The following is a 17,927-nucleotide window of genomic DNA, read 5'->3' on the forward strand; positions in this document are numbered from 1 at the left end:
ACTTAACAGATTTGTCAAACATGATTTCCCTTTCATAAATCCATGTTGACTCTGCCCAATCCTATTATTATTTTCTAAGTGCCCTGTTACCACGTCCTTAATAATAGATTCTTGCATTTTCCATACTCCTGATGACAGGTTAATTGGTCTGTCGTTCCCCATTTTCTCTCTTCCACGCCCTTTCTTAAATAGCGGGGTTACATATGCTACCTTCCAATCCGTGGGAACCATTCTAGAATCTATGGAATTTTGGAAGATGACAACCAATGCATCCACTATCTCTATAGCCACCTTTCAAAACCCGAGGATATAGGTCATCAGGTCCAGGGGATTTATCGGCTTTTAGTCCCATTAATTTCTTCAGTACTATTTTTTTTTAAAACTAATACTAATTGGAGAAATACTTGGAGAAAACATTGCTAGACTATGGGGACAAACGGAATTGCTCTTCGAAAATAGCCAGCGCAGACTTAATGGTCCGAATGGCCTCTTACACTGCAATATGATTCTATTCACATTACTACCAACATGGTTATCAAACAGCTGTACAAACTCAGAGTAAATAAATCTCAGGGGACGGATAAGACATGTCTGAGGATTCTCAGGAACTAAGGGAAGGGGTTGCAGGAACTCAGGCACAAGTCTTCCAGAACTCACTGTGTACTGAAGAGGAGTCTGGGGACTGGCAAAAAGACAGTTGCTACTCCTGGTTTTAAAAAGCAAAGTAGAGAAGAATGAGTTTGACGTCCATTGGGAGTAAAGTTATGGAAATTCATTAAAAGAGAAGATCATGGAGCTTCTGGATAGAAATTAAACCCCAACAGATCACCTGTTAGAAAGTAATATTTTGGGAGACAGTACGAGAGTAATTTGGGACAGGACGTGGGGCGAGTGGAGCGAGCTCGGGAGGAAGAGGTGACTTTGGACCAATGGATCCAAAAGCTCTCCCCCACTGGTGATTCTCTCGCCTCATGTCTGGGGCTGTTGCAGCATCATTGATAGCAATCGACTGCTGTGATTGGTCAACAACTCCAATAAGGTTGAGGAGATAAATCGGGTATAACCATTTACACTGGTTGTTTAGACTCGAGGGCAAAAATTTAAGACCAGCACTAAAATAAGGAAGGGAAGAACAGAGAGATTGATTACAAAATACAGCGGGCCAAGGACGTAATTCATCCACCAAGCTGCTAGCTACCTTGGATTGATAAACTGAGGCAGAGTATAAAAGCAAGGAGACTTTATAAAACACTGATTAGGCCCCAGCTGAAGTACACACTTTAGAAAAGATGTGAAGGCCTGAGAGGGCGTGGAGGAGATTTGGGAGAATGGGACGAAGGATGCAGGACCTCAATTACATGGAGACACTGGATAGGCTCAGATTGTTCTCCTCAGAGCAGTGAAGGTAAAGGGACGATTTAATAGGTGTTCAAAATTATGAGGGGCTTTGATAGAGTAAATAAGGAGGCACGGTTTCCAGTGGCAAAAATGTTAGTAACCAGAGGATACAGAGTTAAAGTAATTGCTAAAAGTAAGCATGAGTCCCTTAGTGGCTGAGACAGGAGAAATTATAATGGGGAATAAGGAAATGGCAGAGACTTAAGAAATATTTTGGATCTGTGTTCATAGTAGAAGACACAAAAAACCTACCTAAAATAGGGAGGAACCAAGGGGCTAGTGAGATTGAGGAACCTAAAGTAATTAAGATCAGTAGGGAAAAAGCACTGGAAAAACTAATGGGACTAAATGCCGACAAATCCTCTGGACCCGACGGCCTACGATTCTAAAAGAGGTGGCTGCAGGGTTAGTGGATGCATTGGTTGTCATCTTCCAAAGTTCCCTAGATTCTCGAAGAACCTCAGTGGATTGGAAGGCAGCAAATGTAACTCCGTTATTCAAGACAGGAGAGGAGGGAGGGAAAACAGGGAACCCCAGACCACAGTTAGCCTGACATCAGACATTGGGAAAATACTGGAATCCATTGTTAAGGAAGTGGTAACAGGGCACTTATAATATGAATAGACAGAGTCAACGTGGTTTCATGCACAGGAAATTGTGTTTACAAATTTACTAGAGTTTTTTCAGGATGTAACTAGTCAGGTAAATAAAGGGGGACCAGTGGATGTAGTATATTTGGATTTCCAAAAGGCATTCGATAAGGTGCCACAAAAGATTATTACACAAGATAAGGGCTCATGGGGTGGAGGATAATATAATTGCATAGATAGAGGATTGGTACAAAGCTAGGTGGGACAGTAAGCTTTGACAGTGAGTGGTCCAAAAAGCCTGCAAAGGGATATAGACAGGTTAAGTGAGAGGGTAGCAAGGTGGGAGATGGAGTATAATGTGGGGAAATGTAAAGTAATTCACCTTGGTAGCAACATTAGGAAAACAGAATCTTTAAATTTGTCAGAAACTATTAAACATTGCTGCTGAGAGATTTAGGTGTCCTTGTACAGGAAACAGTTAGCATGCAGGTACAGCAAGCATCATCATCATTGGCGATCCCTTGTATCGAGGATGACTTGCTTCCACGCCAAAAAGACAAATGACATGTTGGCCTTTATTGCAAGGGTGTTGCAGTACTAGAGTAAGGAAGTCTTGCTACAATTGTACAGGGCTTTGCCGAAACCACACCTGGAGCACTGTGCAGCGTTTGGCTCCTTATCCGAGGAAGGATAGACTTGGTGATGCAATGAAGGTTCACTCGATGATTCCTGGGATTGGAGGGTTGTCCTAGGAGGAGAAATTGAGTAGATTGGGCCTATACTCTCTGGAGCTTAGAAGAATGGGAGGTGATCGCATTGAAACACAAGATTCTGAGGAGGATTGGCTGGAGAGTCTAGAACTAGCAGGGTCAGTTTCAGAATAAGGGGTCGGCCATTTAAGAGCGATGAGGAGGAATTTCTTCACTCAAAGGGTTGTGAATCTTGGGAATGCTCTACCTCAGAGGGCTGTGGATGCTGAATCGTTGAGTATATTCAAGGCCGAGATCGATAGATTTTGACATTAGCGAAATCAAGGGGTAAGATCATCGGGCGGGAAAGTAGTTGAATATCAGCCATGATCTTGTTGAAAGGTGTAGCTGGTTCGAGGGGATGTATGGAGAACTCCGAATTTTTATGTTCTTAAGGTGACATGAGGAAATAAAAATGTGTAATCGGGAATACACAGTCTGAATGGGTGGTGCAAGCAGATTCAATAATAACTTTCAAATGGAAAATGGATAAATACTTGAAAAAGGAGAACATTGCTGGGCTATGGGGAAAGGGCTAGGAAGTGGGATTAATTCGACACCTCTTTCAAAGAGCCTGCATAGGCACGATAGGCCGAATGACTCCTTCTGTGCTCTATCATTTGATGAAATTCCACAATTCTATCACCGATGCAGCACTTCTCATGAACAATGTTTGATCTTCTTTGTGAGGCATAGACAACATTCAAACTCACTGAGGTGGCAGGATAAGAACTGGGGAACAGGTCAATGTAAATGCAGGAATTCATTATTGCACTTCACAGAGTACACTGCCACCCAGTGTAGACTGGTGGAACTTCAGCAGCAACACAATTACTACCGGCCCAGAGAGCAGGGCCACAGCCTGTAGAGGTGTGGACCAGATACACGTCTCCATTCCCAGTAATTGCAATATATTACTGTGCAACATTGTTAAATGTGACATACTGGAGACAAATTATGTTTTTAAAACTACTACACAAGTGGTTCTCAGAAAAACACAAAACATGTAGTTGCACAGCATCGTTCACAGCCTCAACACACGGCACTGCCAATTCCTTTTACAGCTAGAACCACTTGTGTCCGTGTTTGTGTGTCTGCACTGACAATCACCAGGTTCTACTTTGGCTCCACAATTTCCTCTCTTTACTCTCAGGTGCTGAATCTCTGAGGGTACAGTCCCTGAAGGTGCTGACTCTCCCTGGGGTACAGTTCCTGAAGGTGCTGACTCTCTCTGGGGTACAGTCCTGAAGGTGCTGATTCTCCCTGGGGTACAGTCCCTGAAGGTGCTGACTCTCCCTGGGGTACAGTCCCTGAAGGTGCTGACTCTCCCTGGGGTACAGTCCCTGAAGGTGCTGACTCTCCCTGGGGTACAGTCGCTGAAGGTGCCGACTCTCCCTGGGGCACAGTCCCTGAAGGTGCTGACTCTCCCTGGGGTACAGTCCTGAAGGTGCTGACTCTCCCTGGGGTACAGTCCCTGAAGGTGCTGACTCTCCCTGGGGTACAGTCCCTGAAGGTGCCGACTCTCCCTGGGGTACAGTCGCTGAAGGTGCCGACTCTCCCTGGGGTACAGTCCCTGAAGGTGCTGACTCTCCCTGGGGTACAGTCCCTGAAGGTGCCGACTCTCCCTGGGGTACAGTCGCTGAAGGTGCCGACTCTCCCTGGGGCAGTTACTATTAACTGCTCTGTTTTTTTCCATTCACAGGGTGTGGGCATCGTTGGCTAGATCAGCATTTATTGTCCATCTCTAATTTCCCTTGGAAGGTGGTGCTGATCCCCATAGCCCTGCCATTTTCTCCTCCTTGATTCGCTGAAGTCCATGTTAGGGAGAGAGTTCCAGGACTTTGACTCAGGAATTATGATATATTTCCAAATCAGGATGGTATGCAACTTTAAGGGGGAGGTGATGATGCGCCTGCTGCCTATGTCCTTCGAGGGGGTAGAGATCACGGGTTTGGGAGGTGCTGTCGAAGAAGCCTTGGCGAGTTGTTGCAATGCATCCTGTAAATGGTACACACTGCAGCCACGGTGTGCCAGTGGTGGAGGGAGTGAATGTTGAAGGTGGTGGATAGGGCGTCGATCAAGTCGGCTGCTTTGTCCTGGATTGTGTCGAGCTTTGAGTGTTGTTGGAGCTGCACTCATCCAGGCAAGTGGAGAGTATTCCATCACACTCCTGACTTGTGCCTTGTAGATGGTGGAAAGGCTTTGGGGAGTCAGGAGGTGAGACACTCGCCACAGATCTCTGACCTGCTCTTATAGCTACAGTACTATATATCCAATTAATTTCTGGTCAATGATGACCCCAGGATGTTGAAGGTGGGAGATTCGGCGATGGTAATCCCGTTGAGTGTCATGGGGCGGTGATTGGACTCTCGCTTGTTGGAGATAGTCATTGCCTGGCACTTGCGTGGCGCAAGTGTTACTTGACACTTATCAGCTCAAGCCTCAATGTTGTTCAGGTCTTGCTGCATGCGGGCATGGACTGCTCCATTATCTGAAGAACTAAACACTGCAATTATCACCGTACATCCTCACTTCTGACCTTATGATGGACAGAAGTTATTGATGGCTGACCCTTATCCTTAGACTATGCCCCCTAGTTCTAGACTCTTCAACCAGGGGAAACAACCTCTCTGCAACGACCCTGTCAAGCCCTCAGAATCTTATGTTTCAATGAGATCACCTCTCACAGTCTTCTAAACTCAAGAGCTTCGGCTCATTCTACTAATCTCTTCTCAGAGTACTGTTCTCTCATCCCAGCAATCAATCTGGTGAACCTCCATTGTACCGTCTCCAAGGCAAACATTATGATTTTTGCACTCCAAGGGATATGGGGATCAGACGGGAAAGTGGAGTTAAGGTGGAACCTCAGCTGTGGTCTTATTGAATGGCAAAGCAGGCTCGAAGGGCCCAACGGCCTACTCCTGCTCCTATTTATGTTATGAAGCAGCTGAAGATGGTTGGGCCTGGGACATAGCCCTGAAGAACTCCTGCAGTGATGACCTGGGGCTGAGATGATTGGCCTCCAACAACCACCTTCCTCTGCTAGGAATGACTCCAGCCAGTGGAGAGTTCCCCCCAATTCACAGTGACCAGTTTTACTCTGGCTCACACTCGGTCCAATGCTGCCCTGATGAGGGCAGTCACTCTCGCCTCATCTCTGGAATTCAGCTCTCTTGTCCATGTTTGTACCAAGACCTTTAGCTGGCTCCATCCATCACTTTGCTGCTGTCAGAGTCGGCAGCCTTCAAGCTGTGCGCGCGCCAGGAGAAAGTGCAGCTCTCACCTATCTCCAGGTCAGTATCACTTTCTAATACTCCTGCTCAGCTCCATCTCACACCTGTACTGCGGATAATATGAAGCTGTAGCTTGCACACGATACGATACACCGTGAACCACACAGACAGGTTATCGCCGAGGCTCCAACTGATTAGTGGGTGACAGAGGCGCGAGATGGTACAACAACCCGGCACATTGGTATGGGAGGCTGAAATGATGGAAGTGTCAGGAAGGGTGGGATTATTCCGTTAAATGATCTGGAAGTCACTGGTAGATGCAAGAAAGGGTTTTCACATTGGTGTTTACTGCCTGAAACCAGCCTCACCAGTGGATTTGGGCCGCACTTCTGTTCCTTGGTTTATTTGTGAAGCTTTAGAGTTTAAAGGCAGCAGGTCATTAACTGATGTGAACACTCACCCCATTTCATACTGCCTGCAACAGGCTTCTCTGAAGTCAGTCACTGGCGAGAGCTCTGCATGGATCGGCTGCCCATTGAACCAGCGATTGTTCAGGTCATTCACCGCCTTTTCTGCATCCTCTTCGTGGCGAAACTGAAAGAGGAGAAGGGCTGAGTCAGAGAGAATGCAAAAAAGGCTGGCTGTGCTCAGATTCACTCGGCAGCGAAAATCCAAAACACAACGCCTGCCACAGTCTCAGCAGTGCTTCCGTGCCCCCTACCCCACCCAGTCCCAGCAGTGCCCCCTACCCCACCCAGTCTCAGCAGTGCCCCCTACCCCACCCAGTCTCAGCAGTGCCCCCTACCCCACCCAGTCTCAGCAGTGCCCCCTACCCCCAGTCTCAGCAGTGCCCCCTACCCCACCCAGTCCCAGCAGTGCCCCAGACCCCACCCAGTCCCAGCAGTGCCCCCTACCCCACCCAGTCCCAGCAGTGCCCCAGACCCCACCCAGTCTCAGCAGTGCCCCCTACCCCACCCAGTCTCAGCAGTGCCCCAGACCCCACCCAGTCTCAGCAGTGCCCCCTACCCCACCCAGTCTCAGCAGTGCCCCCTACCCCCAGTCTCAGCAGTGCCCCCTACCCCACCCAGTCCCAGCAGTGCCCCAGACCCCACCCAGTGCCCCCTACCCCACCCAGTCCCAGCAGTGCCCCAGACCCCACCCAGTCTCAGCAGTGCCCCCTACCCCACCCAGTCTCAGCAGTGCCCCAGACCCCACCCAGTCCCAGCAGTGCCCCAGACCCCACCCAGTCCCAGCAGTGCCCCCTACCCCACCCAGTCCCAGCAGTGCCCCCTACCCCACCCAGTCTCAGCAGTGCCCCCTACCCCACCCAGTCCCAGCTGTGCCCCCTACCCCACCCAGTCCCAGCAGTGCCCCCTATCCCACCCAGTCCCAGCAGTGCCCCCTACCCCACCCAGTCTCAGCAGTGCCCCCTACCCCACCCAGTCCCAGCAGTGCCCCAGACCCCACCTAGTCCCAGCAGTGCCCCAGACCCCACCTAGTCCCAGCAGTGCCCCCTACCCCACCCAGTCCCAGCAGTGCCCCCTACCCCACCCAGTCTCAGCAGTGCCCCAGACCCCACCTAGTCCCAGCAGTGCCCCCTACCCCACCCAGTCTCAGCAGTGCCCCCTACCCCACCCAGTCCCAGCAGTGCCCCCTACCCCACCCAGTCTCAGCAGTGGCCCCTACCCCCAGTCTCAGCAGTGCCCCCTACCCCACCCAGTCTCAGCAGTGCCCCCTACCCCACCCAGTCCCAGCAGTGCCCCCTACCCCACCCAGTCCCAGCAGTGCCGCCTACCCCACCCAGTCCCAGCAGTGCCCCCTACCCCACCCAGTCCCAGCAGTGCCCCCTACCCCACCCAGTCCCAGCAGTGCCCCCTACCCCACCCAGTCTCAGCAGTGCCCCCTACCCCACCCAGTCTCAGCAGTGCCCCCTACCCCACCCAGTCCCAGCAGTGCCCCCTACCCCCACCCAGTCTCAGCAGTGCCCCTACCCCACCCAGTCTCAGCAGTGCCCCCTACCCCACCCAGTCCCAGCAGTGCCCCCTACCCCACCCAGTCTCAGCAGTGCCCCCTACCCCACCCAGTCTCAGCAGTGCCCCCTACCCCACCCAGTCTCAGCAGTGCCCCCTACCCCACCCAGTCCCAGCAGTGCCCCCTACCCCCAGTCTCAGCAGTGCCCCCTACCCCACCCAGTCTCAGCAGTGCCCCCTACCCCACCCAGTCTCAGCAGTGCCCCCTACCCCACCCAGTCTCAGCAGTGCCCCCTACCCCACCCAGTCTCAGCAGTGCCCCCTACCCCACCCAGTCTCAGCAGTGCCCCCTACCCCACCCAGTCTCAGCAGTGCCCCCTACCCCACCCAGTCTCAGCAGTGCCCCCTACCCCACCCAGTCTCAGCAGTGCCCCCTACCCCACCCAGTCTCAGCAGTGCCCCCTACCCCACCCAGTCTCAGCAGTGCCCCCTACCCCACCCAGTCTCAGCAGCCTCCCCCGTGCCCCTACCCCACCCAGTCTCAGCAACAACCCCCACTAAAAAAGACAAACTCAGCCCAGAACGTTCACTCCCAAAGCAACGACTGGCTGGCAGTTTATGCTCAGAGTTCAGAGTCCCAGCCTCAGGACCCAAACAGCTCTGCAGGACTCTCAATGTACACACCATTTCTGGAAACAGACAGGTGAAGGCAGGATGTAGGGGGAAATGCTGGCCAGTGTCCAAATTCTCACCTTTACATAGACATTTCCAACCAGATGATCACCCAGATTGTCACAGACATTCATCTCTTCAATTTCACCGTATTTTTCCTCCATTTCTGTGAAGACCTCCTGCAGATAAAGGACAACATAGCAGTTACATCCTTCGGAATTGGGGCAAGGGCACATCTAAGCTCAGCACAATACAAGTTGGTGTGTCAACCAGGTACATAGCAAGAGAACGAGAGGAGGAAAGACATTTATGACTAGCATACATTGCTGATCAATTATCTAATCAATACACATTACAACACAAAGATACAATGGATTGTAATGTTTAAATTGATCGCTGAAGAAACTGTAGCACATCCCGGGACATCACGAAGCAGGCAGGTGTCTGTACACCAACCTCCACAACTCCTTTGTAGTTCACCAGAGCTTAATATTTGAACCAAAATGCATCATCCTAAATATCTTCTTTTTTTTTTTATTCATGGGATGTGGGCGTCACTGGCAAGGCCAGCATTTATTGCCCGTCCCTAATCGCCCGATGGTGATGGTGGTGAGCCGCCTTGAACCGCTGCAGTCCGTGTGGTGAAGGTGCTCCCACAGTGCTGTTAGGGAGAGAGTTCCAGGTGGAGAAGTATAGGCCATTATGCACTGCCAATTTCTGCAGGAAAGAAGCTAGTCACCCCAATTGTGTTACAATAGGCCAGGTGCAGGCTAAACTAGTGAAACGGCCAGACATTAGCAAAACAATGATTATCGAATTTAGCTGATTACATTAGACTTACTGATATGATCACCTCAGACTTGCTGGATCCAACTCGACAGTTTAGATTGGATCAGAACAGGTAGAAGAAGGGTATAAAGATAGACAGGTTCGGATAGACCATGGCGAGAATCTAGGAGAACACTCAGCAGAAGCAGACATCAGGGAATAGACCCTTGACGGAACAGCGTTAGGACGGACTGATCATCCGCGGACCTATTGGGTAACTATAAAGTGTAAGCGTCGAGTCTTGTACTTTTTCTGTATTAAACAAACATTAATGGTACCGCCATTGTCTAGTGGGTCATTTGGTATTTAACTCAGGAACCGTCACAGGCAACTACTAGTCACACGAGGAACGAAATTGCCGTTCGAGCAACAGTGGCGACCCAGATGGGACATTTCGGAGTTAAATTAAATAAATAGGAGAAATGACAGGAAAAGGTGCTGTTGAGGGGGATGACTCATCAGGAGAGGGCAGCAGCAGCCAAGTTCATGGCACCGTGGCTGGCTCTGTTGCACAGGAGGGCAGGAAAAAGAGTGGGCGAGCGTTAGTGATAGGGGATTCAATTGTAAGGGGAATAGATAGGTGTTTCTGCGGCCGCAACCGAGACTCCAGGATGGTATGTTGCCTCCCTGGTGCAAGGGTCAAGGATGTCTCGGAGCGGGTGCAGGACATTCTAAAAAGGGAGGAAGAACAGCCAGTTGTCGTGGTGCACGTTGGTACCAACGACATAGGTTAAAAAAAGGGATGAGGTCCTACGAAATGAATTTAAGGAGCTAGGAGCTAAATTAAAAAGTAGGACCTCAAAAGTAGTAATCTCAGGATTGCTACCAGTGCCACGTGCTAGTCAGAGTAGGAATCGCAGGATAGCTCAGATGAATACGTGGCTTGAGCAATGGTGCAGCAGGGAGGGATTCAAATTCCTGGGGCATTGGAACCGGTTCTGGGGGAGGTGGGACCAGTACAATCCGGACGGTCTGCACCTGGGCAGAATCGGAACCAATGTCCTCGGGGGAGTGTTTGCTAGTGCTGTTGGGGAGGAGTTAAACTAATATGGCAGGGGGATGGGAACCAATGCAGGGAGATAGAGGGAAACAAAAAGGAGGCAAAAGCAAAAGACAGAAAGGAGATGAGGAAAAGTGGAGGGCAGAGAAACCCAAGGCAAAGAACAAAAAGGGCCATTGTACAGCAAAATTCTAAAAGGACAGAGGGTGTTAAAAAAACAAGCCTAAAGGCTTTGTGTCATAATGCAAGGAGTATCCGCAATAAGGTGGATGAATTAACTGTGCAAATAGATGTTAACAAATATGATGTGATTGGGATTACGGAGACGTGGCTCCAGGATGATCAGGGCTGGGAACTCAACATCCAGGGGTATTCAACATTCAGGAAGGATAGAATAAAAGGAAAAGGAGGTGGGGTAGCATTGCTGGTTAAGGAGGAGATTAAGGCAATAGTTAGGAAGGACATTAGCTTGGATGATGTGGAATCTATATGGGTAGAGCTGCAGAACACCAAAGGGCAAAAAACGTTAGTGGGAGTTGTGTACAGACCTCCAAACAGTAGTAGTGATGTTGGGGAGGGCATCAAACATGAAATTAGGGGTGCGTGCAATAAAGGTGCAGCAGTTATAATGGGTGACTTTAATATGCACATAGATTGGGCTAACCAAACTGGAAGCAATACGGTGGAGGAGGATTTCCTGGAGTGCATAAGGGATGGTTTTTTAGACCAATATGTCGAGGAACCAACTAGGGGGGAGGCCATCTTAGACTGGGTGTTATGTAATGAGAGGATTAATTAGCAATCTCGTTGTGCGAGGCCCCTTGGGGAAGAGTGACCATAATATGGTGGAATTCTGCATTAGGATGGAGAATGAAATAGATAATTCAGAGACCATGGTCCAGAACTTAAAGAAGGCTAACTTTGAAGGTATGAGGCGTGAATTGGCTAGGATAGATTGGCGAATGATACTTAAGGGGTTGACTGTGGATGGGCAATGGCAGACATTTAGAGACCGCATGGATGAACTACAACAATTGTACATTCCTGTCTGGCATAAAAATAAAAAAGGGAAGGTGGCTCAACCGTGGCTATCAAGGGAAATCAGGGATAGTATTAAAGCCAAGGAAGTGGCATACAAATTGGCCAGAAATAGCAGCGAACCTGGGGACTGGGAGAAATTTAGAACTCAGCAGAGGAGGACAAAGGATTTGATTAGGGCAGGGAAAATGGAGTATGAGAAGAAGTTTGCAGGGAACATTAAGACGGATTGCAAAAGTTTCTATAGATATGTAAAGAGAAAAAGGTTAGTAAAGACAAACGTAGTTCCACTGCAGTCAGAATCAGGGGAAGTCATAACGGGGGGAACAAAGAAATGGCGGACCAATTGAACAAGTACTTTGGTTCGGTATTCACGAAGGAGGACACGAACAACCTTCCGGTTATAAAAAGGGTCGGCGGGTCTAGTAAGGAGGAGGAACTGAGGGAAATCTTTATTAGCCGGGAAATTGTGTTGGGGAAATTGATGGGATTGAAGGCCGATAAATCCCCAGGGCCTGATGGACTGCATCCCAGAGTACTTAATGAGGTGGCCTTGGAAATAGTGGATACGTTGACAGTCATTTTCCAACATTCCATTGACTCTGGATCAGTTCCTATAGAGTGGAGGGTAGCCAATGTAACCCCACTTTTTAAAAAAGGAGGGAGAGAAAACAGGGAATTATAGACCGGTCAGCCTGACATCAGTAGTGGGTAAAATGATGGAATCAATTATTAAGGATGTCATAGCAGTGCATTTGGAAAGAGGTGACATGATAGGTCCAAGTCAGCATGGATTTGTGAAAGGGAAATCATGCTTGACAAATCTTCTGGAATTTTTTGAGGATGTTTCCAGTAGAGTGGACAAGGGAGAACCAGTTGATGTGGTATATTTGGACTTTCAGAAGGCGTTCGACAAGGTCCCACACAAGAGATTGATGTGCAAAGTTAGAGCACATGGGATTGGGGTCGTGTACTGACATGGATTGAGGTAGTGTACTGACATGGATTGAGAACTGGTTGTCAGACAGGAAGCAAAGAGTAGGAGTAAATGGGGACTTTTCAGAATGGCAGGCAGTGACTAGTGGGGTACCGCAAGGTTCTGTGCTGGGGCCCCAGCTGTTTACACTGTACATTAATGATTTAGATGAGGGGATTAAATGTAGTATCTCCAAATTTGCGGATGACACTAAGTTGGGTGGCAGTGTGAGCTGCGAGGAGGATGCTGTGAGGCTGCAGAGCGACTTGGATAGGTTAGGTGAGTGGGCAAATGCATGGCAGATGAAGTATAATGTGGATAAATGTGAGGTTATCCACTTTGGTGGTAAAAACAGAGAGACAGATTATTATCTGAATGGTGACAGATTAGGAAAAGGGGAGGTGCAAAGAGACCTGGGTGTCATGGTACATCAGTCATTGAAGGTTGGCATGCAGGTGCAGCAGGCGGTTAAGAAAGCAAATGGCATGTTGGCCTTCATAGCAAGGGGATTTGAGTACAGGGGCAGGGAGGTGTTGCTACAGTTGTACAGGGCATTGGTGAGGCCACACCTGGAGTATTGTGTACAGTTTTGGTCTCCTAACCTGAGGAAGGACATTCTTGCTATTGAGGGAGTGCAGCGAAGGTTCACCAGACTGATTCCCGGGATGGCGGGACTGACCTATCAAGAAAGACTTGATCAACTGGACTTGTATTCACTGGAGTTCAGAAGAATGAGAGGGGACCTCATAGAAACATTTAAAATTCTGACGGGGTTCGACAGGTTAGATGCAGGAAGAATGTTCCCAATGTTGGGGAAGTCCAGAACCAGAGGTCACTGTCTAAGGATAAGGGGTAAGCCATTTAGGACCGAGATGCGGAGGAACTTCTTCACCCAGAGAGTGGTGAACCTGTGGAATTCTCTACCACAGAAAGTTGTTGAGGCCAATTCACTAAATATATTCAAAAAGGAGTTAGATGAGGTCCTTACTACTAGGGGGATCAAGGGGTATGGCGAGAAAGCAGGAATGGGGTACTGAAGTTGAATGTTCAGCCATGAACGCATTGAATGGCAGTGCAGGCTAGAAGGGCCAAATGACCTACTCCTGCACCTATTTTCTATGTTTCTATGTTTCCCTGTCGGGGGAAGTGCAGCTTAACCAGTTCAGGGGATGGCTCGAGTTTATCGGATTTCCTGGAGGAGGCTCATTCCGAATAGCAGCATGTTATGCAGAATTGCTTAAGCAGAGAGACCTCAACAAAACCAATGTGAGCACGAAAAATCAGGATGTCAGACAGACACAGGAAAATTGACAGATGAAGTTAAGGAATTGAGGCTCAAATTGGCAGAGCAAGCCAATCAAAGTGAGACTCTCCAAAACAATAAAAAACTCCATACGTTGCAAATGGCCTCTAGTATCACTATGGCAGATAATAGCAAGCAAAATGAGGGGAAAATGAGGCAAAAGGGCACAGAGGCTCAAGACCAAGTAGCTAAGTCAAAAGCGAATTAGCAGCCGGGCTTAGATTCCTTCAAGCGGCTCACATAACCGATAGGGAAAACAGAGCAGACCATACTCTGCAAGAAAACTATCAAAGAATTAGAAAGCCAATTGATCATGCAAAGGGTGTTATGCATGCTTTTGGGGAAGACGGCCTCCAAGTGCTCCGACAAAATAGGGAGAACCAGGGAGGGACATGTAAATGTGGCCCCTGCGGCGGTGATTGTAGCTCAGGTACAGACCGCTGGGAGTATCGTCCACCCCCACAGGCACCTGGCCTATCCCCATGCACCCCGTAACTACTACCCATCATACTCCTGGAGCAGATGCCAATGTACCCTCCACATACGTAACCCCCTTCTCCAGAACCCAGTTGAAGGATTTAGCTAAGGAAGTGACCCCGTTCGACGGGAAGAACTACCACTTATGGAGAGCAGCTATAGACCAGACCGCAGTTACAGGTGGTTTAGACAAAGTGGAGATGGTTAAATTTATATCCTTATGTGTGGGCCCATTATTTTCGGAGCTCTCCCCCGAGAACAACAGCGAGGCACAGGCACCCTAACTGACATGTGGGTAGCCGTGGAGGCAGCCGCTGGAGTAGGCAGTAAAAACCCAGCAGACGAAATGGCCCAATTTAAACAGGGAGACCAGGAACACCCTGTCGCCTATGCTGGAAGATTGTGGGTTGTATTTAAAACCGTCTTTGGGGCAGGTTTAAATAGAACAACCTTGACAGACGCCCGAAGTTCACAGTGGCGGAAAACCTTATGTTCCCACGCCAATGCTCATGGCAAAGCGTTTTGAAGCCTCCGATGGTGCATGACTAGTGCATGGAGAGATTACCAGGAAAACTCCAAACCCACAGTCCAAAAGGGACACATGCATGCATAATCAGACAGCTCCCGGACATGGGCATGGTCAGGAACAATGGAAAATAGAAGGACCACGTAAGCCCGGCCCAAGGAATTCTTGTGGAGAGACCGGGCACTGGCAGGGTCAGTGCTACAAGCCCAGGGTCATCCCCCGCTCTAATCAAAGGGGAGGAACGGGTAGAATGAACCCGTACCACGAACAAGATTATAACTATTGACGGGGTCCGACCTTGGAAGTCGTGTGTGAGGCAGAATATGATAGCCATAGACGCCCAACTGTTTTAGGTACCGTAGGAGGTCGCGATACCACATTTTTATGGGACACAGGAGAATCTAGAACCTGCCTCAGTAGTAAACACCAATTCACACACGACGAAATGAGTGACCAGAAAGTCTTACTTAGTGTCTTTATTAGCCATAGCCTAATGGCAACGTTCACCAAGCCGTTAAGAGATAGGATTGGGACACTATTTCTTTCAACATTCATGCCTATGAGATGGGGTAGCTCTGTTAATAAAGGATGATATCAAGGCAGTTGTGAGAGATGATATTGGCTCTAATGAACAAAATGTTGAATCATTGTGGGTGGAGATTAGAGATAGTAAGGGGAAAAAGTCACTGGTGGGCGTAGTTTATAGGCCCCCAAATAATAACTTCACGGTGGGGCGGGCAATAATCAAGGGAATATTGGAGGCATGTGAAAAAGGAATGGCAGTAATCATGGAGGATTTTAACCTACATATCGATTGGTCAAATCAAATCGCACGGGGTAGCCTTGAGGAGGAATTCATAGAATGCATACGAGATTGTTTATTAGAACAGTATGTTTCAGAACCTACAAGGGAGCAAACTATCTTAGATCTGGTTCTGTGTAATGAGACAGGAATAATAAACGATCTCCTAGTAAAAGATCCTCTCGGAATGAGTGATCATAGTATGGCTGAATTTGTAATACAGATTGAGGGTGAGGAAGTAGTGTCTCAAACAAGCGTACTATGCTTAAACAAAGGGGACTACAGTGGGATGAGGGCAGAGTTGGCTAAAGTAGACTGGGAACAGACTAAACAGTGGCACAATTGAGGAACAGTGGAGGACTTTTAAGGAGCTCTTTCATAGTGCTCAACAAAAATATATTCCAGTGAAAAAGGGCGGTAAGAGAAGGGATAACCAGCCGTGGATAACCAAGGAAATAAAGGAGAGTATCAAATTAAAAACCAATAAGGTGGCCAAGGTTAGTGGGAAACTAGCAGATTGGGAAAATTTTAAACGACAGCAAAGAATGACTAAGAAAGCAATAAAGAAAGGAAAGATAGATTACGAAAGTAAACTTGCGCAAAACATAAAAACAGATAGTAAAAGCTTTTACCGATATATAAAATGGAAAAAAGTGACTAAAGTAAATGTTGGTCCCTTAGAAGATGAGAAGGGGGGATTTAATAATGGGAAATGTGGAAATGGCTGAGACCTCAAACATTTATTTTGCTTCGGTCTTCATAGTGGAAGACACAAAACCATGCCAAAAATTGCTGGTCACGGGAATGTGGGAAGGGAGGACCTTGAGACAATCACTATCATTAGTGGGTAGTGCTGGACAGGCTAATGGATCTCAAGGCAGACAAGTCTCCTGGTCCTGATGAACTGCATCCCAGGGTATTAAAAGAGATGGCGGAAGTTATAGCAGATGCATAGAAAACAGAGAAACATAGAAAATAGGTGGAGTAGGCCATTCGGCCCTTCGAGCCTGCACCGCCATTCAATGAGTTCATGGCTGAACATGCAACCTCAGTACCCCATTCCTGCTTTCTCGCCATACCCCTTGATCCCCCTAGTAGTAAGGACTACATCTAACTCCTTTTTGAATATATTTATTGAATTGGCCTCAACAACTTTCTGTGGTAGAGAATTCCACAGGTTCGCCACTCTCTGGGTGAAGAGGTTTCTCCTCATCTCGGTTCTAAATGGCTTACCCCTTATCCTTAGACTGTGACCCCTGGTTCTGGACTTCCCCAACATTGGGAACATTCTTCCTGCATCTAACCTGTCTAAACCCATGATAGCATTCGTTATAATCCTCCAAAATTCTCTGGACTCTGGGGGAGGTACCAGCGGATTGGAAAGCAGCTAATGTAACTGAAGGTAGACAAGTCCCCTGGTCCTGATGAAATGCATCCCAGGGTATTAAAAGAGATGGCGGAAGTTATAGCAGATGCATTCGTTATAATCTACCAAAATTCTCTGGACTCTGGGGAGGTACCAGCGGATTGGAAAGCAGCTAATGTAACGCCTCTGTTTAAAAAAGGGGGCAGGCAAAAGGCAGGTAACTATAGGCCGGTTAGTTTAACATCTGTAGTGGGGAAAATTCTTGAAACTATCATTAAGGAAGAAATAGCGGGACATCTAGATAGGAATAGTGCAATCAAGCAGACACAGCATGGATTCATGAAAGGGAAATCATGTTTAACTAACTTACTGGAATTCTTTGAGGATATTAACGAGCATGGTGGATAGAGGTGTACCGATGGATGTGGTGTATTTAGATTTCCAAAAGGCATTCGATAAGGTGCCACACAAAAGGTTACTGCAGAAGATAAAGATACGTGGAGTCAGAGGAAATGTATTAGCATGGATAGAGAATTGGCTGGCGAACAGAAAGCAGAGAGTCAGGATAAATGGGTCCTTTTCCGGTTGGAAATCAGTGGTTAGTGGTGTGCCACAGGGATCAGTGCTGGGACCACAACTGTTTACAATATACATAGATGACCTGGAAGAGGGGACAGAGTGTAGTGCAACAATATTTGCAGATGACACTAAAATTAGTGGGAAAGCGGGTTGTGTAGAGGACTCAGAGAGGCTGCAAAGAGATTTGGATAGGTTAAGCGAATGGGCTAAGGTTTGGCAGATGGAATACAATGTCAGAAAGTGTGAGGTCATCCACCTTGGGGAAAAAAAAACAGTAAAAGGGAATATTATTTGAATGGGGAGAAATTACAACATGCTGTGGTGCAGAGGGACCTGGGGGTCCTTGTGCATGAATCCCAAAAGGTTAGTTTGCAGGTGCAGCAGGTAATCAGGAAGGCTAATGGAATGTTGGCCTTCATT

At 48.1% G+C, this 17,927-nt stretch overlaps 1 protein-coding gene across 1 annotated transcript in view; it reads right to left on the minus strand.

Annotated features, from left to right (window-relative positions):
* Positions 1-6,410: 6,410 nt before the first annotated feature.
* The window catches only part of u2af1 (U2 small nuclear RNA auxiliary factor 1), a 45,001-nt gene continuing 33,484 nt past the window's right edge, over positions 6,411-17,927 (minus strand). The window contains exons 5-6 of the mRNA XM_070892875.1: positions 8,693-8,791; positions 6,411-6,564 (exon numbers count right to left, since the gene is read on the minus strand). Of these exons, the coding sequence (XP_070748976.1) occupies positions 6,427-6,564; positions 8,693-8,791 (237 nt within the window). The 3' untranslated portion in view covers positions 6,411-6,426. The remainder of the gene's footprint in view (positions 6,565-8,692; positions 8,792-17,927) is intronic.

The sequence above is a fragment of the Pristiophorus japonicus genome, chromosome 11, assembly GCF_044704955.1.
Source record: "Pristiophorus japonicus isolate sPriJap1 chromosome 11, sPriJap1.hap1, whole genome shotgun sequence".
Taxonomy (NCBI): Eukaryota; Metazoa; Chordata; class Chondrichthyes; family Pristiophoridae; genus Pristiophorus; species Pristiophorus japonicus.